The 26,872-nt window shown below is 43.7% G+C and overlaps 1 protein-coding gene across 1 annotated transcript; it reads left to right on the top strand.

Moving 5' to 3' along the window:
* The first annotated feature begins 15,820 nt into the window (after positions 1–15,820).
* On the top strand, positions 15,821–26,308 carry LOC115384435 (alpha-tectorin-like). Its single transcript, XM_030086709.1, has 23 exons — positions 15,821–15,839; positions 16,394–16,509; positions 16,595–16,877; positions 16,982–17,073; positions 17,163–17,322; positions 17,435–17,835; positions 17,937–18,510; positions 18,601–19,184; positions 19,278–19,830; positions 20,716–21,311; positions 21,666–21,823; positions 21,992–22,389; positions 22,474–22,670; positions 22,761–23,156; positions 23,251–23,534; positions 23,688–23,965; positions 24,120–24,239; positions 24,336–24,520; positions 24,604–24,764; positions 24,868–25,119; positions 25,206–25,365; positions 25,435–25,540; positions 25,624–26,308. The coding sequence occupies exons 1-23, from the start codon at positions 15,821–15,823 to the stop codon at positions 25,767–25,769; spliced, it is 6,219 nt and encodes a 2,072-aa protein (XP_029942569.1). The 3' UTR covers positions 25,770–26,308.
* Positions 26,309–26,872: the final 564 nt, after the last annotated feature.

The raw sequence follows: 26,872 nt of genomic DNA on the forward strand, positions 1-26,872 counted from the left end.
CATCTGTTATATAATGTGACAGTGAGCAGTCGCCCCTCTCATTGGCATTACTCAGCTGGATTATGTAAATGGCTTTACATTTCCAGAAAGAAGGCTGCATTTCTTTTCCTTTCCAAAGTTACATCATACATTATATATGCTGTATATACAGAGAGAGTTTTTTGAGACGTTAAAAATGCACAAAAGTTGAGTATTTTGATTAAAAAAGGGGGAAAAAAACACAAGAAAAGGTTCACATACTTCCCAACAAGTGTCAGAAAACATCCTCCATATCATTTCGATCACATCAGTATGATACCTTCTTACTGTGGCTGTAACTTTCTGGAATGAAATCTTGTGGTCTTTAAACACTGTCTAAACTATAAAAGTATAAAAACGGTAAACAAGATCAGTATTTTAAGAAACTGAAGTGGGCTAAAACAAAACCATTCCCTGCCTGCAGAGTGAAGCTTGTGGATTACTGTTAGTGTTGAAACTTAATATGCAGTTACATTAACGCTGAACAAAAATGAGTAACCTGTCAGCATTGTGTGGGTCAAACTAATGACTGATTCAAGAAGTTACAGTAGTTACAAGTCCAACAGTTTTTTATTTCGGTTCTCATTCATTAATAATGAAGTTGGATTTTCTCGATAAAGATAAGCTCGTATGTTCAGTTTACAGTGGAAACTTTTTGAAATGCTGTACAAGCATTTTCATCTTCCATCTGTGCACATCGACAGAATTGAGATGTTCTGAGAATCATAATTGTAAAATGAAGCCAGGTAAATCTGACAGTTGGGTGAAGTCGGGCACACACTTAATGCCTTGAAGCTTCAATCAAAGATCAGAAAGACATTTTTCTCTCTGAATTCTTTATTCCAGGACAGATTTTGTACGACCGGTTTTTGGCTCGTAATTGTCTTTTGCCAGAGGCATTATGAAGAAATGACTGATTACCATCAGGAACTAGATTTTCTACACCTCCCTGTGGTCTGATTGGTTGAACCAAATATTTTAAGCAAGTTTAGGAATATATAAACCCTTCAGGTGGTTGAGGAACTCATGTCAGCTTGATGGAAACACAAGAAGACAGGAGAAGGTAATTAATTCATACTGTTTGGATTGAACATTGTTTTCAATTTTTCTTTTCATTTTTAATTATCGACCACTAAACTGTATTCATTCCTTGTGCATCTTTCACTTTCATTCATTTTCTGTTCACAGGTTTTTCTTTTGAGCGTCAGAGAATGGCAAGACAAATGATTTTGTTTGTGCTGCTTTTCAGCGTCATAAGTAAGTTATTAAAGTCAATTCAGTCACATTTCTTTTTTTATATATGATTTATTTACAAATTTTCAAATAATAACACATACAAACACAAACAAACACCATGATCATGATGCGAGCTTCAACTACGCAGCGCCTAATCTGAGAGCAGATTGTAATGCATCAGTCCCAAGAAAGGTACAAAAATACAAGAACCCAAAAAAGAGAGAAAAAGAAGAAGAAGAAAAGAAAAAAAAAGAATACAAATATATACATATACACACATATACACGCATACATACATACACATACACACATATGTACATATGCCAATACACATGCACACACATATACACATACATACATATATAAAAGAAAAAGTACAAAAATAGTAATAATAAAAAAAAGAAAAGGTGAAAAAAAGAAGTAAAATAAACAAAAAAAAATAAAACATATACAGTAAATTACACAGAAAAAAAAAAAAAAAAAAAAAAAAAAAAAGATATCATTCCATGTGTTCCACGTGCTATCAAAACAAATAGTAAAACTCGGTCAATACGTGATTATGTCTGAATGAGATATAGAGGGTTGCTCAGTCTACAGGGTCAGTATCCAGTTGAAGGGATCTAACATGCTCTATAAATGGTAGCCAAATTTTATTAAAGTTTGAAGTGGGACGATGCAAGGAGTATCTAATTTTTTCCAGTTTCAGAAAGGTTAAGACATCCTTGATCCATTTGGTGTGGGAGGGCGGGTGGGAGCTCTTCCAACACATCAAAATTGCACGTCTTGCAATCAAAGTTAAAAAAGCTATGAAGTCAGCAAAATGAGGGGGCAGTAACTGATCAAAAGGTAAGACCCCAAACAGTCCAACCAGTGGAGAGGGAAGAATTATAACAGATGTGATGGCTGAGAGTGAAGCAAATATAGATTCCCAATAATGGAGTAAAGCTGGGCAGGTCCAAAACATATGTGCAAGACTAGCTGGTCCTGTATGGCATCTATTACAGTTAGGATCAGTACCGGGATATATATGAGCTAGTTTACTTTTAGACCAGTGGGCTCTATGAACTACTTTGCATTGTAAGACTCTGTGACGGGCACAAATGGAGGAAGTATGAACACGTTTCAGCGCTAATTGCCAGACTTCAATGCTTATTTCTATACTCAGATCTTCGGACCACTGAGAGCGTAGTTTATCATAAGCTGAAGGTTTGTATTCAAAGAGAGTATTATACAACTTGGAAATTGTACCCTTGTGAACAGGATTAATATCAAAAAGAATGTCAATCAGAGTATTTGTAGGGGCAGCAGGAAAACCAGGAAAATTACTACGGACAAAGTTTCGGGCTTGCAGATATTTAAAAAAGTCAGTTCTTGGTAGGTTAAATGTGCAAGCTAACTGGTCAAATGAGGCAAAGGTTCCATTAATGTAGAGATGCTTAATAGAGACGATCCCATGGTCCACCCAGGATGCGAAAGATTGATCCAAAACGGAAGGAGAAAACAAGGGGTTGGCATGTAGGGGGGTTAGGAGGGGCAATGCTTGAAGTCCAAGGTGACGCCTAGCCTGGGTCCAGATCTTGAGACTGTTTTTTACTACCATATTGTTGGTGTAGGCTATTGGCTGAGCTGAGAGGGGAAGACACAAGAGTGACAACAGGGATGATGAATCACACGAAGATCGTTCAATCTGAAACCACGGTGGGGGCCGGTTCTTTCCATTAGCCCAGAATAATAATGTTCGGATGTTCGTAGCCCAGTAATACAATAAGAAATTTGGCAGGGCTAAACCTCCAGAATCTTTATTTTGTTGTAGAATATGCTTTTTAATTCTGGGGGTTTGTTTATTCCATATAAACTGAGAAATCAGGCTATCTAGTGATTGGAAGAAAGTTTTTGGAATGAAAACTGGTATACACTGGAAGAGATATAGAAATTTGGGGAGAACATTCATCTTGACACAGTTTATCCTGCCAGCAAGAGAGAGAGGAAGAAGAGACCAACGTTGGAGATCTTGATTGACTTGAGTCAGCAAAGGAGCAAAGTTACATTTAAACATATCTGAGAAGTTCTTTGTAACACAGATACCAAGGTATTTAATTTTTTCTGGAGACACCTTAAATGGTAGTTTTGAAATGGGATAGGATAAAGCCAAATCATTAACAGGTAAAAGTTCGCTTTTATGGAAATTTAATTTATACCCTGAAATCTTTCCGAATCTCTTCAGTAAAACTAACAGCAAGGGGATAGAATTCTCAGGGTCAGAGATAAATAATAAAAGATCATCAGCATACAGGGCCAGCCTATGTTCAATACCCCCTCTTGAAATCCCATATATTTGACTGGTTCTAAGTGCTATCGCCAGAGGTTCAATTGCAATTGCAAATAAAAGCGGAGAAAGAGGACAACCCTGCCGGGTGCCACGATTAAGGGGGAAGTAGCTAGAAAAATCATTGTTTGTACGTACACAAGCAAGAGGAGATGAATATAACAACTTAATCCATGATATAAAGTGGTTACCAAACCCAAACTTCTTCAATGTATAGAATAAATAGGACCACTCAACTCGGTCAAAGGCCTTTTCGGCATCCATTGAGATAACCATCTCAGGCATGTTAGAAGATGAGGATGAATATAATATGTCAAAAAGCCTTCTGATATTGTTGAAAGAGTGTCTATCCTTAATAAACCCTGTTTGATCTGTAGAAATTATTTTGGTTAGGACCTTCTCTAAGCGCTTTGCTAGTACCTTAGCTAATAACTTTATATCTGCACCGAGCAGAGAAATGGGGCGATAGTTGCTGCATTGGAGAGGATCTTTGTCCTTTTTTAAAATTAAAGTAATAATGGCCTGTCGTACTGTTGGGGGGAGTGTACCAGCAAGTAGTGACTCATTAAACATATCTAATAAAAGTGGGGACAGTTTATCAGCGAATGTCTTAAAAAATTCAACAGGGAAACCGTCCGGACCCGGGCTTTTACCATTCTGCATTGTTTTTAAGGCATTTTTGATTTCTTCGACTGTCAATGGTTCATCTAATTGGGCAGAAGTGACAGAGTCGATGGTAGGAATATTCAGTTCTGTGAAAAAGTTTATGTAATCTATTTTCTCCGATGAACTCTCAGATGTATATAATGAAGCATAAAAGTTTTTAAACTCATCATTGATGCATTGTGGATTTAAGGTTGTACCCACTGTAGAATCTATTTGACTGATGTATGAGGATGAAGCAGATTGACGGATTTGGTGGGCAAGTACTTTACTAGGCTTATCGCCAGACTCATAAAATTTATAGCGGGATTTTAACAGTAGCTTTGATGTTTCACATGATGCCAAAACATCAAACTCAGACCTTTTTATAAGCAATTCGTTGATGAGATTTGCATCACGCGACTCTGTACATTTAATCTGCAATTCTGACAGTTCATTGAGGAGACTAGCTCTTTTTTCAATGATAATCCTCCTCTGGTAGGCAGAGTACGAAATTATTTCTCCACGTAGGAAGGCTTTGCATGTTTCCCAAATTATTGATGCAGAGATATCTGAATTAAGATTAGTAGTGGTAAAAAGATCAATGCGACTGTTAATTGTTTTAATGAAATCCGGATCATTAAGTAAGAGTGGATTAAGACGCCAAGGTAAGCGAGATAAGGATCGGCCAGGTAAAGAAATATCTAAGATTACGGCTGCATGGTCTGAAATTACAATAGGAGTATAGGTGCATGATCTAACAGAGGATAATAATGTGTTATCTATAAGGAAAAAATCTATACGGGAGAAAGATCTGTGTACAGGAGAAAAAAAAGAGAACTGTCTGGAAGTAGGATTAAAAAAGCGCCAGACATCAGAAACTGCATATTGATCCATAAACAGCTGGATAGTTTTAGAAGATTTAGACAGAGTAGCGGGCCTATTAGATGATCGGTCAATTGATGGATCTAAACAGCAGTTGAAGTCCCCGCCCAAAATGAGCCGACTAGAATTCAAATCAGGGAGAGAGATAAATAACTTCTTGAAAAAATCTTCATTGTCCCAGTTTGGACCATATACATTTGCCAATGTCAAGTTATTGCCACAAATTTTACCAGTTACGATAATAAAGCGCCCATTGGGATCTGAAATAATTTGGGATACAGAGAAGGGTACTGACTTATGAATAAGAATTGCAGCCCCTCTAGCTTTACTTGAAAATGACGAGTGGAAGAGCTGGCCCACCCACCCTCTACGAAGTTTTGAGTGATCAGAGGGTTTAAGATGTGTCTCCTGCAGGAAAGCGATTCTAGTGTTTAAATGTTTTAGATGGTTGATAACGTTACAACATTTAGCAGTTGAATTTAAACCTTTCACATTCCAACTAATGAATCTTAATGCACCACTAGGTGCAGTAGTAAGGTTAGAGCTTAACATGAAGAAATACTTTGAGATCAAGGTTAGAGCTTAACATGAAGAGATACTTTGAGAACTAAGTGAGTACTCCATTCTGTGCCTGCCCCAGCGGCTGGCAACCCTTATATAGTGACTGATAGTATAAGAGCAACACAGAACGCATATTGCCGAGTTCAAAATGGTAAAAATGGAAATGAAAAAGCACATGGGTAACAAAGTAGATGACCTGAATAGAAAAAAAAAGACAAAAAAAAAACAAAGCAAACAAAAAACAAAACAGTGCACTTAAAGAGAAAGAAAAAAGAAACACAAAAAAACACAAAAATAACAATACACCCCAAATCAACCCCTTAGCTACTACTAAGAACCCCAGTAGTAGACACTCTGATACACTGATCAGCATCTCTTATTGCTTCCTTACTCCTATTGCTCCTTCACCACTACCATGAAAAAAAGGAAAAAAAAAAAAAAAAAAAAAAAAACCCCATTAGGAGCCATAAATCAACCTCTTAAACTAACTAAGATGAGTTATGAAGAATTAAGTATCTGGCATTAACGGAATCACTCAGGTTAATAAACTAATCTCAAGACGTCAAACCTTTGCAGTTACCTACCAAACATAAAAAGAGAAAGAAAAAAAAAGTGGAGAGAGATAAAACTTGTGTAAGGACTTTAAGAAAATGGTATGATTTAAAGTGTTTTAGTTATTGAATATGGCTGTATGTATTTGGAAACTACATGTCCCATGATGCATTGCGATGCTGGACTGGCCAATGCTTGATTGAATAAGTTGCTGCATCCAATCAGAGATGTTCTTCTTGGGTTGGAGGGAAAAAGGACAGAAAAAAAACGGGAAGTAAGAGAAACGCTGGAGGGACGCAGATGTTGGGACAGAGAGAGACGGAAAATTTGGATTTGATTCCCCTGGGAGGACGGACTTCGACATAGGATCTGCATTATCAGGTTGAAGACTGCCAGCTTCCTCTCACCTGCAGTTTGCTGTACCGCTGGAGCTGCAGGCTGTTGTGACATCTCCATCTGAGGCTGCTTCTTCTCGCTTGTGTTTTTTTCATACTCTTCCAACCCGGTGGATACGTGAGTAAAATAAGTTTTTTTCTCAGACACTGCTTGCGTCGTGCTCGTTAAAGGAGCGAGGGATTTGATTGATGTGCACCAACTGAAAGGGCCCCAACGATTAAACCCAAGCGCTTGGTAAAATCTCGGACATAAAAAAAAAAAAAGAGAGATATGGTGAATTGATTGATTTGTCTTTGCAGTGTGGGGTGTGTTTCATTGTGAGTTTCACAGAGTTCTTGACAGTAGATGGGGTATTTTGACTTTCTATTTGCCCTGGTTCAGAAAAGAGGTCGTATTTATTTTTGAAGAAGAGTGTGAGGTCCCAATATTTTTTTTTCCTTCTCCCTGTTTCTTACACTTTATTTTTTTGGGGACCAGATTTTGATTTTGAAAGAAAATAAATGCAGTGTTTTTGTACAGTTTCTTTGATGATTCTGGATATTCTGTTCCTTTGAGGTTTCCTAACATTTGATGTATATATATTTCTATGGTTTCTGAGTAATTACATGTTCGACTCATAGAGGGTGAGTTAAGTGATTTCTCAGTGGAGGCACCGCGCTATTATTATTGTCTTTGATACACTAATGCCTGAAACAACATCTACTGGTGATCGAGGAATTAGCCAATTCACCATCAACTGCTAAAAACCTGGGATCCTGTTGAATAATAGCTAGTAACCTCAGTTAGTATTCTTAGTGCCAGAAAAGGGTTACATTTTGGACGCACCGCTGGGTATCCCCTCGTTCACCAGACAGGCAAAATTTTTCCTCCCCATTGTCAATAAAGTGAACATTAAAAAGAAAAAAAAGAAATATAAGTGAAAGTGACAGTGTTATTAGTTCGATTAAGTCATGGATTTTTCTCAAGCTGTTGAGTGGAGTCAGAAGGCTGGCAGCCCTTCTCGTACTATATTACTGAGAAATGTACCAATAATGACCAGTGATGACAATATTCAGAAAGTCTTAAGCACAGTGAAAGTGTTTGGTCGCACTAAGATAGGTGACCGACGTGGAGACTCTACTGGCACACAGTTGTTCATTTTGGTAGAGACAAGCCTTGACTTGACCCCTGACTCAGTACCTGTAGAAGTGGGCATAGAAGGAGAGCTTGGTCCATGGCCCGTGCACATTGTTGAAAGCCTCAGCACCTACAATGCTGTTTCAGAGGAAGATTCTTTCCATACAAAACTGATGACACTGCTCCAAGAGGAAGGCAAATCAATGGAGGACTTCAAGGCCATTGTAGCTGAAAAGCAAACTCCAAAAACAGATGTAAATGTCGATCTAGTGACTGCTATTGGCAAACTAGTGGACAAGTGTAACCAAGCATCCTCTGATGGGCCAAGCTACAGAAAGCTGAGGTTATTTTCAGGACTGAGACCTCTGCCCCCAGGTGAAGAAGAGTATGAAGCCTGGATGGAGCAGGCAACACAAATGATCACTGAGTGGCAATGTACTGATGCAGCCAAGAGACAGCGTATTGTTGAAAGTTTAAAGGGCCCAGCTGCTGACATTATTCGCTTTCTGAAAGTTAGCAATCCCACTGCTACTGCCACTGACTACTTGTCTGCTCTTGACACAGCATATGGCACTACAGAGAGTGGGGCTGACATCTTAGCCAAATTTCGACATACATTCCAAAATGAAGGAGAAAAGCTGTCTGCTTTCCTGTATCGCCTTGACAAACTTCTTCATCATGCCCTTCTTAAAGGAGGTATTCAAACTGCAGACATGAACAGAGCTCGCATGGAACAGCTAGTTAAAGGTGCACTCACTCATGACATGGTCGCACTTCGCATCAGAATGAGTCACAGACCGGATAATCCCCCTTCCTTCTCCCAGCTGATGCGTGAAGTGAGAGAAGAGGAAAACTGGATAAGTGCACGGGAAGGAGTGAAAACAACTGTTTCGACAGCTACCACTACTGTACCCCAGTCCTCGGTGTCATCTGAACTCAGCAGTCTGAGAAATGAAGTCAAAGAGTTGTCTGCCCAAGTAGCCAAGCTGTTAGGTGCTGCTTCCACTGCCCCAAAATCTGAAAAAATGACTGAAAACACTTCACCTCCTCAACGAGTGACAGATTCTGCTGCTCGGGAAGCAGCATTTAAAGTCAAACCTTCCCGACCACCGACTTCAAATGTTTTCTGTTACAATTGTGGACAGGATGGACACACAAAAAGAGAGTGCAAAGAGGCTGAAGATCTCAGAAAAGTTACTCAGAAACTGATCAGGGCAAACAAGAACCAGGGAAACTTCCCAGGAGCTCAGTGAAGGAACGGCATTTGGCTCCATGTGACACACGTTCCACCCAAAGCTCAACTCCTGGAATGGGAGACACGAAGCACTTACCTGATGGTTTGATTGGACCCCGCTCTATTGCTCCTGTGCAGATTGAAGGCATTTATGCAAAAGCTCTGATGGACAGTGGTTCAGTCGTAACTATTCTGTACCGTAGTTTTTACAACACCTACCTGAAACACTTACCAATCCATCCTCTCAAAGATCTTGAATTATGGGGTTTAAGCAATGAACAATACCCATATGATGGTTACTTATCCATTAAACTGGAGTTCTCTGCTGCAGTGACTGGGGTCGCACAGACTGTTGACACGTTGGCCTTAGTTTGTCCTGACCACACAAATGGTGAAGAAGTTGCCATTCTTGTGGGGACAAATACCAAGTTGGTGAGAAAAATGTTTGAGTCCTGTAAAGAGCAAGCAGGTGAACAGTTCTTGAGCACTCTGACCATACACCCTGCCCTCAGAGAGGCTTATGAGACCATCACTCGTTCTGACACTTCAGAAAATACTGACAAACATGGTACTGTGTGGTTTACCCAGAACAAGTCAGTCACTGTACAACCAGGACAGGTGTTTAAAGTAATAGGCATCCCCAAATTTCCAGGCGATTTCACTGATCACCTTGCACTTATAGATCAACCTAAAGACACCTTTTCCCCTGAGGAATTGTGGGTCAGGCCTGAGGTTCACCCTGCAACAGTGGTTTCTAGTAAGCGTGTTACTGTGACTGTAAGAAATCACTCAACAAAAGAAATCACACTGAAGCGTGGGACTCCACTAGCTCACATTTTTCCAGTGACCTCAGTACCTCCACCAAAGACTAGTTGTACTGAGAAAACTGTTAACGAACTGGATCCAGCCTCCTTCGACTTTGGCACTTCCCCCATGCCAGAGGAAGCAAAAGCACGTCTCTGTGAGAAAATGTTGGAAAGAAAAGAAGTCTTTTCTCACCATGAATGGGATGTAGGATGCTCCAAAAGCACTACTCATGAAATAAGACTGAAAGATGCAAGACCCTTTCGAGAGCGATCAAGACGGGTACCACCTGCTGACTTTGACGATCTGCGTCAACATCTTCAGGAACTGCAGAACCATGGCATCATAGCCGAGTCACGCAGTCCCTATGCATCACCCATTGTAATCGTACGCAAAAAGTCAGGCAAAGTACGAATGTGTGTCGATTACAGAACGCTTAACCTTCGGACAGTACCAGATCAGTATACCGTCCCAAAGATTGAGGATGCTCTCCATTGTTTGTCTGGGAGTAAATGGTTTAGTGTCCTCGATCTGAGGAGCGGATACTATCAGATACCCATGAATGAGGCAGACAAGGAGAAGACAGCTTTTATCTGTCCATTGGGCTTTTACCAATTTGAACGCATGCCTCAAGGGATTTCAGGTGCCCCAGCTACTTTTCAGAGAGTCATGGAACGCACTGTGGGTGACATGAATTTTCTGGAGGTGCTGGTGTATCTGGATGACCTCATTGTGTTTGGTCGCACACTCGAAGAGCATGAGGAACGTTTGCTCAAAGTGCTCGACAGGCTCAAAGAGGAGGGTCTAAAGTTATCTCTTGACAAATGCCAGTTTGGACGAACTTCTGTGAACTATGTCGGACATGTAGTGTCACAGGATGGAATTGCAACTGACCCATCTAAGATTGAGGCTGTAGTCTCTTGGCCAAAACCCCAAACTGTGACAGAGCTCCGATCCTTTCTGGGATTCTGTGGCTACTATCGCCGCTTTGTCAAAGATTTCTCCAAGCGCAGCCGACCTCTCAATAGACTTCTTCAAGGCTATCTACCCCGTACCCATTCCAAAAGAAACGCGAATACAGAGTCCCCTGAGAAGACCTACTTCCAACCATCTGAACCCTTTGGCTCTCGATGGACTGAAGAATGCGAACATGCATTTCAGGATCTCAAGTCTCAATTGACCAAGGCACCTGTGTTAGCATTTGCAGATCCACAGAAACCCTACCTCTTACATGTGGATGCTAGCATGGATGGGCTAGGTGGTGTCTTGTATCAAGAGGGTGATGATGGTCTCCGCCCAGTTGCGTTCATCAGCAGAAGTCTCTCCCCTTCTGAGAAAAACTATCCAGCACACAAACTTGAGTTTTTAGCTCTGAAATGGGCTATTGTTGACAAACTGCATGATTATCTGTATGGAGCTGATGTGCAAGTCACAACAGATAACAACCCATTAACTTATATTTTGACATCAGCGAAACTGGACGCTACAGGTCATCGGTGGCTGTCAGCACTATCCACCTACAACTTCAGTTTGAAGTATAGACCAGGTCGACAAAATGTTGATGCAGACTCACTGTCTCGTCGTCCCCATGACACCATGGCACCTGAAGATGAGTGGCAAGAAATCTCAAGTCCAGGAGTACGAGTTCTTTGTCAGCATGTGTCAAGCAGTGACAAACGCTACCCATGTGTCATTGAACAGATAGGTGCACCCGTTTCCGCGATGCCCAAAGCATTCTGTCAAGCTGCTACTATAACATCTAATAATCTTCCCACACTTAGTTCAGATGAACTGCAAGCAGCTCAGAAAAGTGACCCCTGTATTGGTGAGGTGTGGTATGCAATCAGTCAAAAGGCACCAGCAAGCCAAGTGCAGACAAACCACCCAGACCTCACACTTCTGAAAAGAGAATGGAAGAAACTGTCCATTGAACAAGGCCTGTTGTACAGAACAATTAAACAGGCTGATCAGCGCCCACGCCGACAGCTTTTGCTCCCCAAACAGTTTCATAGTATGGTTCTGAACTCACTTCATGACAGTAATGGCCATTTGGGTTTTGACAAAACATATGCCCTTGTCTGTGACAGATTTTTCTGGCCCCGCATGAAGCTGGATGTAGAAACCTACTGCAAGACCTGTGAACGCTGCATAAAGAGAAAAACATTACCACAAAGAGCAGCACCCCTGTCACACATCAAAAGCTCTGGGCCCATGGATTTAGTCTGTATAGACTTTCTCACTATTGAACCAGACTCCCGGAATGTGTGTAATGTGTTAGTGGTAACCGACCATTACACCCGTTACGCTCAAGCCATACCTACCAGAGATCAGAAAGCCCTAACGGTTGCCAGAACTTTGTGGGAGAAGTATTTTGTCCACTATGGGCTTCCAAATCGCATACATTCCGACCAGGGTCGAGATTTTGAAAGTCAGTTGGTGAAAGAAATGTTAACCATGCTGGGTGTGAAGAAATCTCGCACTTCACCATACCACCCCCAAGGTGACCCTCAACCTGAGAGGTTTAATAGAACTCTCCTGAACATGTTGGGCACTCTGGAGCCCAGTCAAAAGTCCAGATGGAGTCAGCATATTGCTCACCTTGTGCACGCCTATAACAATACACCCAATGAAGCTACTGGGTTTTCACCCTACTTCTTAATGTTTGGAAGGGAAGCCCGTCTCCCTGTGGATGTGAGCTTTGGTGTGTCATCAGATGGGACCTCAACAACTTCCTACCTGAAATATGTGTCCAACATGAAAAAGGAACTGCAAGCAGCCTATCAGCTGGCTCAAGCCACTTCTGCCAAGTTGAACCAAGGCAACAAGGACCGATATGATCAAAAAGTACGCTACCACTGCTTGAAACCTGGTGATAGAGTCCTCATCAGAAATCTTGGCCTAAAGGGTAAGCAAAAGCTTGCAGATCGTTGGAGTGCAGTCCCTTATGTGGTGGAAAGTCAAATGACTGATCTTCCTGTCTATCGGCTTACGCCTGCATCTGGTTCAGGGCCTGCTAAAGTCATGCACCGAAATCATCTTTTGCCTCTTGGACAAGAAGTCAGATTGAGGCCCGAGGTTGATCTCAGTCACACTCCCTCTCCCAGAGCCCTCAGACGCAGAAAAGCTAAGGAGAGGAAGGAAACTTCCATGGTTGACGAAAATGACTCTCTAGTTGACAGACCCCAAGGAGACTGTTGTTCATCAGACTCTGAGTCAGATTATGGAAATTATGTGGAAGACCACATGTGGATGATTACAAACAGTGCAGATGGACTCATTGAGCAGCCAGAAGAGGAAGTTGAACTTACGACTGACTTCAATGCTCCTATTCCCACGACAGAGGTACCAGAAACTGTAGTGGACTTGACAGCTTCTCAAGATTCCCCTGTTGTATTAGGTGACAGCACTGAAGTTGGGCCTGAACCCTCTGTTGAGACTATTGCAGACCCTATAGATGAACCAAGCGTAGATGACAAAGACTCTGAGGTCAGAAAATCTGAGAGACAGAGAAAACCAGCTGAACGGTTTACTTATTCAAGGCTTGGTGAGCCTAGCATCGAGTCCGTGGTGGTTAATAATGTCTGTGCAAAAAAGGAAAATTCTCCACTACTTTTTCCTGAACACTACAACAGTTATCATGCATGGTGGTGTAATTGTTTTGCCCAATGCAGGTCATGTGCTATGGAGAAATCCCTACCTTTGCTCTGTTTAATACCTGTAATTGTTTCTTAGATCCCCTTGGAAGGTATGTCAATGGATTGTTCTTGTTCATCATGTAGCCAGTGTGGGGGCACGCTGGATTTTGGTGGGGGGAGGATGTAAGGACTTTAAGAAAATGGTATGATTTAAAGTGTTTTAGTTATTGAATATGGCTGTATGTATTTGGAAACTACATGTCCCATGATGCATTGCGATGCTGGACTGGCCAATGCTTGATTGAATAAGTTGCTGCATCCAATCAGAGATGTTCTTCTTGGGTTGGAGGGAAAAAGGACAGAAAAAAAACGGGAAGTAAGAGAAACGCTGGAGGGACGCAGATGTTGGGACAGAGAGAGACGGAAAATTTGGATTTGATTCCCCTGGGAGGACGGACTTCGACATAGGATCTGCATTATCAGGTTGAAGACTGCCAGCTTCCTCTCACCTGCAGTTTGCTGTACCGCTGGAGCTGCAGGCTGTTGTGACATCTCCATCTGAGGCTGCTTCTTCTCGCTTGTGTTTTTTTCATACTCTTCCAACCCGGTGGATACGTGAGTAAAATAAGTTTTTTTCTCAGACACTGCTTGCGTCGTGCTCGTTAAAGGAGCGAGGGATTTGATTGATGTGCACCAACTGAAAGGGCCCCAACGATTAAACCCAAGCGCTTGGTAAAATCTCGGACATAAAAAAAAAAAAGAGAGATATGGTGAATTGATTGATTTGTCTTTGCAGTGTGGGGTGTGTTTCATTGTGAGTTTCACAGAGTTCTTGACAGTAGATGGGGTATTTTGACTTTCTATTTGCCCTGGTTCAGAAAAGAGGTCGTATTTATTTTTGAAGAAGAGTGTGAGGTCCCAATATTTTTTTTTCCTTCTCCCTGTTTCTTACACTTTATTTTTTTGGGGACCAGATTTTGATTTTGAAAGAAAATAAATGCAGTGTTTTTGTACAGTTTCTTTGATGATTCTGGATATTCTGTTCCTTTGAGGTTTCCTAACATTTGATGTATATATATTTCTATGGTTTCTGAGTAATTACATGTTCGACTCATAGAGGGTGAGTTAAGTGATTTCTCAGTGGAGGCACCGCGCTATTATTATTGTCTTTGATACACTAATGCCTGAAACAACATCTACTGGTGATCGAGGAATTAGCCAATTCACCATCAACTGCTAAAAACCTGGGATCCTGTTGAATAATAGCTAGTAACCTCAGTTAGTATTCTTAGTGCCAGAAAAGGGTTACACTTGGTAGGAAGAAGAAAAGAGAAAAAAAAACAAAAACATCAAACAGACTAAAAGGAAAAAAAAAAAAAAAAAAAAGGAGAGTCAATAATCTAATCGTCTGCTGTATCTATTAATAGATATACATACTTAAGAAGAAAAGAAAAAAAAATTCTTATGATCTCCAACTTGCCAACAGTCATTCAGACTAAATTAATTAAAATTAATTTTAGGCTTCAAAAAGCACTGAAGTGGAGAAAGATAGAGAATCGAATGACGCATTATTGAAATAAAAGATAAACAGGTTTGGACGTTTTAGCACAGCAAACAGGGAGAGATAAAACAGAGATATAAATGCTGCAAAGACAGTAAAGAACATAGACGAGTGCTTACGAGTTCTTGATCAAGTCCTGCACAAACTTGTCAGCTTCTGTAGCCGACCGGAGCCACTTGATGTCCCCGCTGGGCAGCTTGATGTGAAGTTTGGCAGGATACAGGAGAGAAGGCTTGTATCCGCGCTTGTACAGCTCAGACATGCAGCTCTTATATTCTGACCTCTGTTTTAACACGTCGGGGCAGTAATCCTCATAGAAGCGGATCTTGTGGTCTTTGTACACCAGGTCGCTCCGCTTGCGGGCCTCGCGTATCACCAGGTCTTTCACTTTGAAGCGGTGGAAACGCAGGATGACAGGTCGTGGTCTCTCCCCTGCTGCGGGTTTTGGTGCGAGGGACCGATGCGCTCGATCCAGTTCAGGAGGAGAGGGAAGTATGTCCTTGCCAAGGACATCGACGAGAAGCTGAGAGAAGAACTCGGATGGACGCGGGCCCTCAATTGATTCAGGTAGACCAATAATCCGGAGGTTCAGACGTCTGCTGCGTCCCTCCAAGTCCGCTAATTTAGCTTTGGATGTTTCGTTGTCTTTTTTCAAGGCTACACAAGCGTCCTCGAGTTCTCTGATACGTGCATCGGTCTCAGCAGCACTGGTTTCCAGGGTGGTGATGCGTTGCCCGTGATCCTTAACCATGCTGTGAATGCTGTCCAGCGATGTTGCCAGGGATTCAAACGATAACTTGAACTCCGCCGACAACGCCTCTCTGTGTTCGTTTAGCAGTGAGCTAATGTCCGCCATGGTTATGTTAGCGGGAGGTGAAGACACGGAATCCAAGTTTTTTTCCGACGGTTTTCCCTTAGGCATTTTCAAATGGATCTGCAGTAAGCACTAACGATTTACTAATGCCAGCACTTATCCGTTAAAGTAACGAGGTTTTAAATGGAAATGAAAGAGCGGTTGTGGGAGCGAGCCAGACGCGCGTCTACTACTCCGCCCACGTCATACCGGAAGCCTCTTCAGTCACATTTCTGTGGGTGTATGAACCTAAATTCATGCATTCTTCTTTTTACGACGTTTTTTTCCAGTTGGAGTGGCTCCTCGGCAGTCAGGTGAGTTCACAGAAATCCTAATCCTAAATCTCTCTCAACAGAAAAAGGGTCTGAGACGTTTGCAGCTGAAATAATCAAATAAAGAATTGAAGTCATTTTATTTTTCCACAAAAGATTTTAGATTTAAATGCTCATGTATGTTGTTTTGAAGTGCACCTTCATAAAAAAGTGAATTCAACCAATATTAAAACAATGCAGAAAAACTATTGCTATAGATATATTATTTTTTACTTGAATATTTACATTATTCTACCTCATAGGACCTCTGTACCCGATAAATGGAAGACGAAGTTCACGATCAGACGATGGCAGTTCGCCTCGGATTCATCTCAACCAACCATTTGTTTACTTCGGACAATCCTACTCACAGATTTATGTATGTCTCTCTTTCTTTTGAGAACTTGAAATAGTTTAACTCACAGTGGTTGTCCTGGGGGCTGATTGTGTGTTTTTTTTTTCAGGTGAACCATAACGGACACCTGACCTTCACCGGCCCGTGGAGAAGTTTCACGCCTCAACGCTTCCCGATCAATGGATCAAGAGACGTCATCGCTCCGTTTTGGACAGACATAGACAACCGTGAAAGAGGTCAGATCCTCTACAAAGAACACAGAAGTGGCCACATTCTCCAACAAGCTACGCAGGATGTCAATCAGTATTTCCCGGGGCTGAACTTCCGAGCCGTCTCGGTGTTTGTAGCGACCTGGCACGAGGTGGCTTATTTTCCAGAAACATCAACTGTGAGTCCTCTTTTTCCTCAAAACAAATGTTTATGTGCTTCAGTGATTTCATGTGCATGCTGATTATATGAATAAAATGAACCTTTAATTTTTTTCTTTCTCAGGAAGCAACATTTCAGGCAGTCCTGATTTCTGGTGGACGGTACTCATTTGTGCTCATGAATTATGGGGCAATAGACAGAACGACTCACAGCATACAGGTAAGACTCATTAAAATCTTTATAATGTTGAAATCTCTTGAAAATCAGTGAAGTACAACTTAAAATGCCGTGTGCCTTGTGATTTCCAGATTGGGTACGACACAGTCCATTCAGCTCATCATCACTCCATCCCGTTCTACTTTGGCACTGACGCTGATGGGAGGGTTTTCCAGCAGAGAAGCAACGTGAATGTTCCCGGTCGCTTTGCCTTCCGGACAGACACTGGAACAAGCGGCTGCACTTTTGATGGTGAGACTTAAGCAGCTTGATGACCTGCTTTTCTGAATGCTGGCCAACGTCAGAGTGATTGTTGATGAAATCAAAGCCTTTCAAAGAGGAATTTCTTCCGCTTCCTCCGCAGGTGCGCCAGTGCAGCTGGGCGACTCCTTCTGGAGCGACAGGACCTGTGCGGAGAGGTGCACGTGCACATCAGAAGGCCTGCAGTGTCAAAGCCAACCCTGCTCCTTTTCCCAGATCTGTCGGCCCGCCGCCTTGCAGTTCTCCTGCCGGACAATACAGAGACGCACGTGTAACATCGTCGGCGATCCCCATTACTACACCTTCGACAACCAAGTCTTTCACTTTCAGGGCACGTGCACTTATGTCCTCTCTGAGCAGTGTGGCAGTGCGCTGCCATATTACAGAGTCGAAGGCAAAAATGAGCACAGGGGAAGTACCAGAGTTTCTTGGGTTCGACTGGTCAAAGTGTTTGTCTACGATGAAGTCATCGAGTTGGTCAAAGGACATCGTGGTAAAGCTAAGGTTGGTTATTGCCTTTATTGATTCTAGTATAAAGAAATACAATATTTTATTAAATATATTTTTTTTTAGCAAACTGAGTATACTTGCTGTTATGTTTACAGGTTAACGGGGACTTTGTGTCAACTCCAATCTCTCTCAATAATGGCACAGTGCAGGTTTATCAGTCAGGTTTTTCTGTTGTCATCAACACTGACTTTGGCCTGGAGGTGTCTTATGACACCAATCATCATGTCCGGATCAGCGTGCCCCTCGATTACCGAAACTCCACGTGTGGCCTGTGTGGAAACTTCAACAATCGTCCTGAAGACGACTTCCGAACCCGTCAGGGTGTGATCGTGAGCTCGGATGTGGATTTTGCCAACAGCTGGAGAGCATCCGGAGACAACGAGCCTGGCTGTGACGTCCGATGTGGAGGTCTGGACTGCTCCGGCTGCACAGATGAGCAGACGGAGCTCTACAGCACCACTGCCCATTGTGGCATCATTCAGAGCAGCTCAGGACCTTTTGCTGCCTGCCATCAACAACTTCCCCCCCAGAGGTTTGTGGAGAGTTGTGTGTATGATCTGTGTGTAGGAGGAGGGTACCAGCCTTTTCTCTGTCAAGCCATTGAAGCCTACGCCAGGCAGTGCCAACAAAATGGTGTACAAGTAAGCTGGAGGAGACCTGGCTTCTGTGGTAAGACTGTTATTCTATAATACTTCATTTCTCCAGTATTTGTTAACATTTTCTTGGCAAGTTTATGGGAATTTCCTTTTGATCTTTTAGAAATCCCCTGCCCAGCCAACAGCCACTTTGAATCCCAAGGCACTGGATGTCCACCGACTTGCGTCAATCCCAATTCCACCGACGACTGCCCCCTTCCTGCCCGAGAGAGCTGCGTCTGCAATGCGGGCTACGTCCTCAGCGCTGGAGTCTGCGTTCCTCATGCCGAGTGCGGTTGCAGCTTCGAAGGCCGCTACTACAGCTCTGGGGAAACTGTGATACTCGGCGAGGACTGTGGGAGACGCTGCAGCTGCAGTTACGGCTCCATGACTTGCAGCTCTCACGCTTGTGGCCCGCATGAATCCTGCAGCGTGGAGGAAGGAGAGCGAGGATGCCGACCGAATGGCTATGCGACATGTTGGATAAGGGGCCCGGGGTCCTACCAGACATTCGATGAACTGACCTACCGATATCCCGGAGCATGCCGATTGACCCTTGCAAAAGTAATGGGGACGTCGAGCCACCCGCACTTTATGGTTACTGCAGAAAAGGTGCCGAGGGGCAGGGAGGGTTTCATCCGGATTTTAAACTTTGAGGCAGAGGGAACACAAATCTCCATAGAGATGTCAATGTTCAGTCATGTTCAGGTAAGACACCCAATAAAAGTAAAACATTGTTCCATTTTATTTTATGTCATGAATACTGAAAACATAAATTTCAACATATTTTCATACTTGTAGGTCGACAGTCAGCTGATCAAACTGCCCTACAGCTCTGCATCCAACCGGATCCAAATCTATCACAGCAGCCTCCACAGTGTCACCCTTCGCACCTCCTTTGGCGTGACCGTGCAGACCGTTTGGCCTCACTTTGTCCAGGTCACTGCGCCAAGCGTCTATGCCGGTTCACTCGGTGGACTTTGTGGTGATTACAATGGTCACCCTCATGATGACTTCCGCACGCCCAACGGCTTCCTGGTCGACAGTTCTCAGGCGTTTGGGGACAGCTGGAGAGATGGCTCCCTGTCCGCACACTGTGTGGAAAATCTGGATGACAATACCGAGAATAATCACAATGTTAGTGAGTACTGTGGCATTCTCACCTCGCAGCAAGGACCTTTTGCGCCGTGTTGGTCGACGGTGGACCCACAGCAGCAGGTGCATGTGTGTGAGCAGATCATTCAGGGATCTGCGGATCCGGCATCGAAGGTGTGTGAGGTTCTCCGAGATTATGCACTCATGTGTCAACAGAATGGTGTTGTCCTGGAAGAGTGGAGGAATGTGACAGGCTGTGGTAAGTGTCAAAATACATTTTTAGATTTGTTGTCATTAAAACTGTAATATACCATCTCACTCCTGTTAGGTCATTTCATTCACCATATATGTCTGAAACACTTTGATTGTTAAAGGAATACTCTGAAGATTTTTGACCCACGCCCTATCCCTGTCACTGACAAAGTTAGGCAAGCTCATAAACACCTTTTTTGTGTCTCTGTGTCCAGTTGTTGGTTCCCAGTTATTAGCGTCATAGTTAGCTTAGCTCAATTGCTGGAAGTAAATAGGAGATAGAGCTGGACTGAAGAAAGTGGACAAAATACACCTTACAGTGGTCCAGGGGATGGCGTATTAGCATGTGAAGTAATACGAATGGTTATAAAACATTTTAAAAGACGTGTTTTCTTCTCAATCCGTTAAAATAACGTTTTATAAACACAGATCTGCACAAGCATAGTGCTCTGTTGAAGGATATACTGGCGCACAGCAGCTGAGTCTATGGCTTCTACTGCTGTGCTCCAGTATATCCTTCCGTGGAGCACTGCCCATGCGCAGGTCTGTGTCTATCTAAACGTTATTTTAACGGATTGAAAAGAAAACACGTTTGTTAAAATGTTTTATAATCATTCGGATTTACTTCACGTGCTAATATGCCATCCCCTGGACCACTGTAAGGAGTATTTTGTCCACTTTCGTCAGTCCGGCTCTGTTTCCTATTGACTTCCAGCAATTGAGCTAAGCTAACTACGATGCTAACAGCTGGGAACCAGCCACTGGACGCAGAGACACAAAAAAGGTATTTATGAGCTGATCTCACTTTGTCAATGATAGGGATAGGGCGTGGGTCAAAAATCTTTGGAGTATTCCTTTAACTTAATTCTCTTGTATTTTTCTGTCTTTACAGAGTTGGCCTGCCCTGCAAACAGTCATTATGAACTCTGTGGAGACTCTTGCCCTTCTGCCTGCCCCAGCCTCTCTTTCCCCTTCACCTGCGACACTCAGTGTCAAGAGGGCTGCCAGTGTGATGACGGTTTTGTCCTCAATGGGAACCAGTGTGTGCCGCCTACATCCTGTGGTTGCTATCATCAAGGACGCTATCGGCACGGCGGCGAGCAATTCAAGGATGGCGAGGAATGCCAGAGCTTGTGCACATGTGACGGCACCACGGGGGTAGTTCACTGTGTCCCCAGCTCCTGCGGTCCTCAGGAATCCTGTCGTGTGGTGGAGGGCGTCTTTGGCTGCCACCCGAAACCCCACGGCACCTGCTACGCCTCCGGAGACCCTCACTACCAAACCTTTGACGGGAAGAAATTTGACTTTCAGGGAACCTGCCGCTACGTCCTGGCAAAAGACTGCAATGGGACCGGCCCAAGTCAGTTTTCTGTGGAAGCTAAGAATGAGCCGTGGAATGGCCAGCTGGTTTCAGTAACAGCTGAGGTTTTTGTGAAAGTTTGCGGGTATGAAGTGCGCATGTCAAGAAACAATCGGGGCATGGTGGAGGTGAGTGGAATCATTTCCAAATGTCTAATTTCAGCAAAGTTGTCAATCTTTCCAAGTGCAGATGATATTACACCCCAACTATGACCCAGGACTGTTGTTTTATGACCAGAAATCCAAGTAGATTAAGACATTTATAAAGTAATTTAGATGCAGCAATACTAATGCATTATTTGGTCCACATACAGTCATTTTAAATTCATTGAACATAGCTCTGAGTTTAATAAATGTATCAGTCAGGATATAGATACATATCTGTTGAGCTTTCACCATCATCAATAGTCACAAAAAAATAACATTAAGTGAACAGTCACATGAAATTAGCCTGCTTTTATGATTTGTTCTGTGATTCTACAGGTGGATGGAATAATAACAAACTTGCCAGTGGTCTTGAATGGAAGTCGCGTCACTATCTTTGTTTCTGGGTCTCGAACATTCGTCAATGCTGATTTTGGCCTGAGTGTCACTTTCGACGGACGCTCCACGGTGTTCATCACTCTGCCCTCTGACTTCAGGTACTTTTTAAATTCAAACGCTTTCATTTCAACTACCAGCAGGCTGAAATGGTTGAAAATATTCCATGTATTTTGTTGAAACACTAGTTGTCTTGCTTTATTTGTTTCAATAAAAGTCAAGGTGACTCATAATAACGAGACATTTCCTGCTTCATTCAATACCATCAGAGGAGAAACATGTGGACTTTGTGGAAACTTCAATGGAAACAGCAGCGATGATTTCTACACACCATCTGGAACAGTCACATCTCCAGATGAATTCGGGGCGGCCTGGAAGGTGGTGAGTGATTACAGCTGCAGTGATGGCTGTGGCTCATCCTGCCCGGTGTGCACCGACGAGCAGCCCGCCAGAGACCAGTGCCAGGTGATCCGAGCAGCCGACGGCCCCTTCAGCTTCTGCCACGACCAGGTGGACCCAGCGCCATTTTTCAGTGACTGCGTGTTCGACGTATGCGTGTCAGGAAGCGGGGGTCCCGATCTTTTGTGCCAAGCCATCGAGGCTTACGTCAGTGCCTGTCAGTCTGCTAATGTTCCAATCTTCCCGTGGAGACAGAACACCACATGCAGTGAGTCCAGCTGTCATTTTTGAAGCAAGTCTGTGTAAGTCTGTAAATCGATGAACACCATCTTTTATTCCCTTGCTTTGTTAGGACTGGACTGTCCGGCAAACAGTCACTATGAGCTGTGTGGTACTGACTGTGGGCACACCTGTGCCAGCAGCCCTGATGCCACCTGTGAGCATGTTTGCTCTGAGGGATGCTTCTGTGATGAAGGCTTCCTGAGGAGTGGGACGCAGTGTGTTCCTATGGAAAGCTGCGGCTGCCAGTATGACGGCTTCTACTACAATGTAAGTGACATTTGCTTCACCCAGTCCTCATTGTTTGGAAGTTTTTGTCAGAATATTAAAGAGTCATCTAACCTTTCTGTCATACGACAGGCTGGAGACTCCTTCTGGACAGACGGCTGCTCCCAGAGGTGCAGATGTCATGCTCCCAATGACCTGCGCTGCTCTGCTGCGTCTTGCATCTTAGACCAACGCTGCACCATCAAAAACGGTCTTCTGGGCTGCTTTGATGCAATGTCGACTTGCACCGTGTGGGGAGATCCACACTATGTCAGCTTCGATGGAGCGCTGAGTCATTTCCAGGGCACATGCTCTTACATTATTACCGAGAGTGTCCGGCACCGTGCCAACGAAATCCAGTTTCGGGTGGTAGGAACCAATAATCACCGTGGCAACAACCTTGTGTCATTTGTATCAGCAGTGGATGTTTACCTCTCAAACCACCCTGAGAGCGTGCACGTCAGGATTGGACCCAACAGAATAGTAAAGGTAATATCTTTAACTTTAACATTTGCTGCTTGATCTGTTGGGGAAACAGATGTTTCTTTACTTCTAACCTGTCTTTGACCTTTCACCCTCACAGATAAATGGAAGTGCGGTGTCTCTTCCCACCACTGCAGGGAACTTAGCTCAGCTGGAACGGCAGGGAAACTTCATAGTGGTCAATGCCGGGGACTTGGTTGTCCAGTTCGACGGTCAGAGTACTCTGCTCGTCAGAACGGCCGAGAACCGCAACAACAGACTCACGGGGATGTGTGGGAACGCCAACAATGATCCAGCAGATGACAAAGCGTTTCCCAATGGCACTCTGGCAGTGAACGACGATGAGTTTGGACACAGCTGGAAGGCATCCACAAGCCAACCAAGGTGAACACTTATGAAATATTTAATTACTGCAAATAAATAAAAAAGAACATGTCCTAACTGGTAATTTTGAAAGTTATTATACGCAAACAGGCAAGATACAAACAGATAAAAACATTTATAGGTTGTTGTTTAAAGGCTGCTGTGTTTTTCCAGATGTGGATCCACCGATGAGAGAATCACCGATCAGCTGAGCGACCTCACCAACGTGGAAGGATACTCTGCGCTCTGCAGCATCATCACCAACACCAGCGGCCCCTTCGCCGCCTGCCACCCACACTCAGACCCTCGACCGTTCTTCAGCTCCTGCGTCTATGACCTCTGCCTCTACACCACAGCCAATGGCATGCTGTGTTCTGCAGTGGCCGCCTACGAGAGAACCTGCGCCGTGGCGGGAGTGAACGTCTCCGAGTGGCGCTCTGGATTGTCCTGTGGTATGTTCTATTTCCCCCATCAGGTTGTTCTTCTGCAAAAAGTGAACGTGCGATGACTGAATAGAGCGGATCGGATGATCTTTCTGAACTTTGTTTCAGAATTTGCTGTTGCCTTGTGTAACTTGTCGGTTTTTCCTCTTTTTTGTCTGCACAGCTGAGTCAGATCCCTGTGAGCAGCTGGACTGTGCTGAACACGAGTGGTGTGGCCAGAAGAATGGCGTGTATGGCTGCTTCTGTGATGAACACCACCATCGGCCCAACAATGAGAGCTATGGTACCAGCAACTCCATGATTTTTACTCCAGACAGTAAAAATCAATGGCCCTTTTGGATGAAATTTACACAAATTGTTTCTCATTTGTATCTCACAGATTCGTCCATCACTTGCGTGAGCAGCTCAGGCACCATGTCTGTGTCCCGCTGTCAGCTGTTTGAGGCTGGTTTCCACTTCACTGTCCTGCACCTTCGAGATGACTCCTGCAACGGAACGCTTGAGGACGGACGCCTGGTGTTCCACTTTGACAACAGCGACCAGCTGTGTGGGACCGTCCTCAGGGTACAGATTTCTATTGTAGACTGCAATAATGACCTTACTGCAGGTGATTCATGATTTTTTTGTTTTGTCTTTTCGATTTCAAGAGCAATGGAACCCACTTCATGTATGAGAATGTCATACAGGGAGACGTGGATACTCACGGAGGTCTGATCAGCCGCCAGAGGAGCATTAATCTGCGGTTCTGCTGCGAATACCCTCTGACTCAAGCCCTGTCCATGGCTGTGGGAATCAACCCGCTTGAAAGGTGACGGTGGTTTCCTTCCATTCTTCATCTTGTGATTAAAATGTGTTTGAAGTCTTACATTCAGACTGATAACAGTCTTTCTTCTTTCATGTTCCTCTCATAGCATCGTTGGGAAGAAGCTCCCGGCCGGCCGGGGACTGTATCAGACTAAGATGCTGCCCTACTACGACGCCGAGTTCCGCCACCCCTTCGCCAGTGACAGGAATGCAGAGATAGAACTGGACCAGGAGCTGTATGTGGAAGTGCAGACTGAAGGGGTCGATGCCAGCCAGCTCTCCACCATCCTGGACTCCTGCTGGGCCACACCTGTCAACGCTGCAGACCACCCTGTCCGCTGGGATCTCCTCATTTCACAGTAACTATTCTTACTATTTTTGACTCAGTTTTCTGATTGCAAATGTGCCTTGTCATTAATCGTTATTCCACGCTCCTTATCTTCAGGTGTCCTAATCCAGCAGATGGGACCGTAGACGTGATCCAGAACGGCGTCTCCACCGTGGCCCGTTTCTCCTTCAGGATGTTCACCTTCACCAACTACACCTCCATCTACCTGCACTGCCAGGTGCACCTGTGCCTGTTGCAGCACAACAACTGCACCACGGTACGTCTCTGCTGGTGGACGACACAGCGTTTCCGAAGCTCTCTAACGGCGTGGCGTCTCTCTCCGCAGAACTGCTACCCGGGTTACAACCACCGGCGATCACGGAGGGACGTGTCCTACCACGACTCGACGGCCATCTCGGTCGGACCGCTCATCCTGAGGCGGGACAGAAGAGGTGAATCTGCCATCTTGTGGATCACTCAGAGCCTGATCAATCCATTTATTGTGAACCACTGAACTCCGTTTCCTCTCTTACAGGCTCGGTGCTTCGCGCACAGAGAGCTGCAGCCCACGTGACGCCGGCGACGGCCCACGTGATGCCAGCGGCGGCCCTGCTCGGCACCGTCCTGATGGCCACAGTTTTGCTCTGGGTTAAAAGAAAGATCCAACAGAAAAAGAACTGAGGACACTCTTTCTGTGAATTAACGTCTTGGTGGTTTTTCTTTCTCAGAAGGTTTTTTTTTCTTGAGATGCTTGCAACAGTATTCAAATATGTTGTTTATGTGATGTTTTGAAAAGATGAGGGGAGAAGGCAACTTTTAAAACATGCTGCACTGATTGCTTTCAGTTGTTTCGTTTCTTTTTCAATTAATAATTATTGTTGATTGTATTGACTTAAATTATTTTATTATATTATTGTTGGATGTAATTATGTATAATGAAGGCCAAGACAAACTTTAACTACTGCCACTAGATCCATCACTTTTGCAAGTAAGTGTTGCAAAGAATCACATTTAAAGGTGCATTAAGCAGTTTGCTTGTTTTATGCGAAACACCGACCCCTGCAGGCCTTGGGCGTAACTGCAGCTTAGTGAAACGCTCATGTCTGTTGCTTGAGCCCATGTATGTGCACAGAAGAGGGGAACTCCTTCCTCACTCTTTTAGTAGCGCTTGAGTAAAATTTAAGTTTCTTTTGCCTGGTGGGGTCTGTGTTTGAGTTGTGGCAGTGCTGGAAGCCGATCTTTTCTTACTTTATATAAGCTCCATCCTCAGTACTGCTCAGTTGTTGCTGCTAAGCATCTGGCTGAGTAATGGCGGACAAAACGAAACTGAAGAATATCAGGGCAGTGGGAGCGTGCATTACGTCAAGCTGAGAGCAGTTCATACTCAAATCACTCATATTGCTGTGCCTTCAGTGCCCTGCACAGGAAAATAGGAGCGACTGCGGTCTTGAAGAAATAACTTTGTGTAGATGGAGGCAACGAATTCTTTAACTTACAAAAACACTGAATTATTTAAAAAGTTGACTGAATGCAGTCAGTTGGATTTATAACAAATAAATAGTCAAGAGACGAAATCATTAAATGTGACTGTGGCAGTAGTGCTTAAAAATGCTATTATAATAAAGAAATATATAAAAAAACAAAGCTCTGTATGTGAGGGACCAGGGTTTGAGCCATGTCAACATTGTGATGTGAAATGAAGCACCTACGAAAGAATTGTAAAGAAATTGAAAATATCTGTTTCTTTTATTTTAAAATACCATGAAACCAGGTTGGATTTTTAT

Source organism: Salarias fasciatus, unplaced genomic scaffold (genome assembly GCF_902148845.1).
Source record: "Salarias fasciatus unplaced genomic scaffold, fSalaFa1.1, whole genome shotgun sequence".
Classification (NCBI taxonomy): domain Eukaryota; kingdom Metazoa; phylum Chordata; class Actinopteri; order Blenniiformes; family Blenniidae; genus Salarias; species Salarias fasciatus.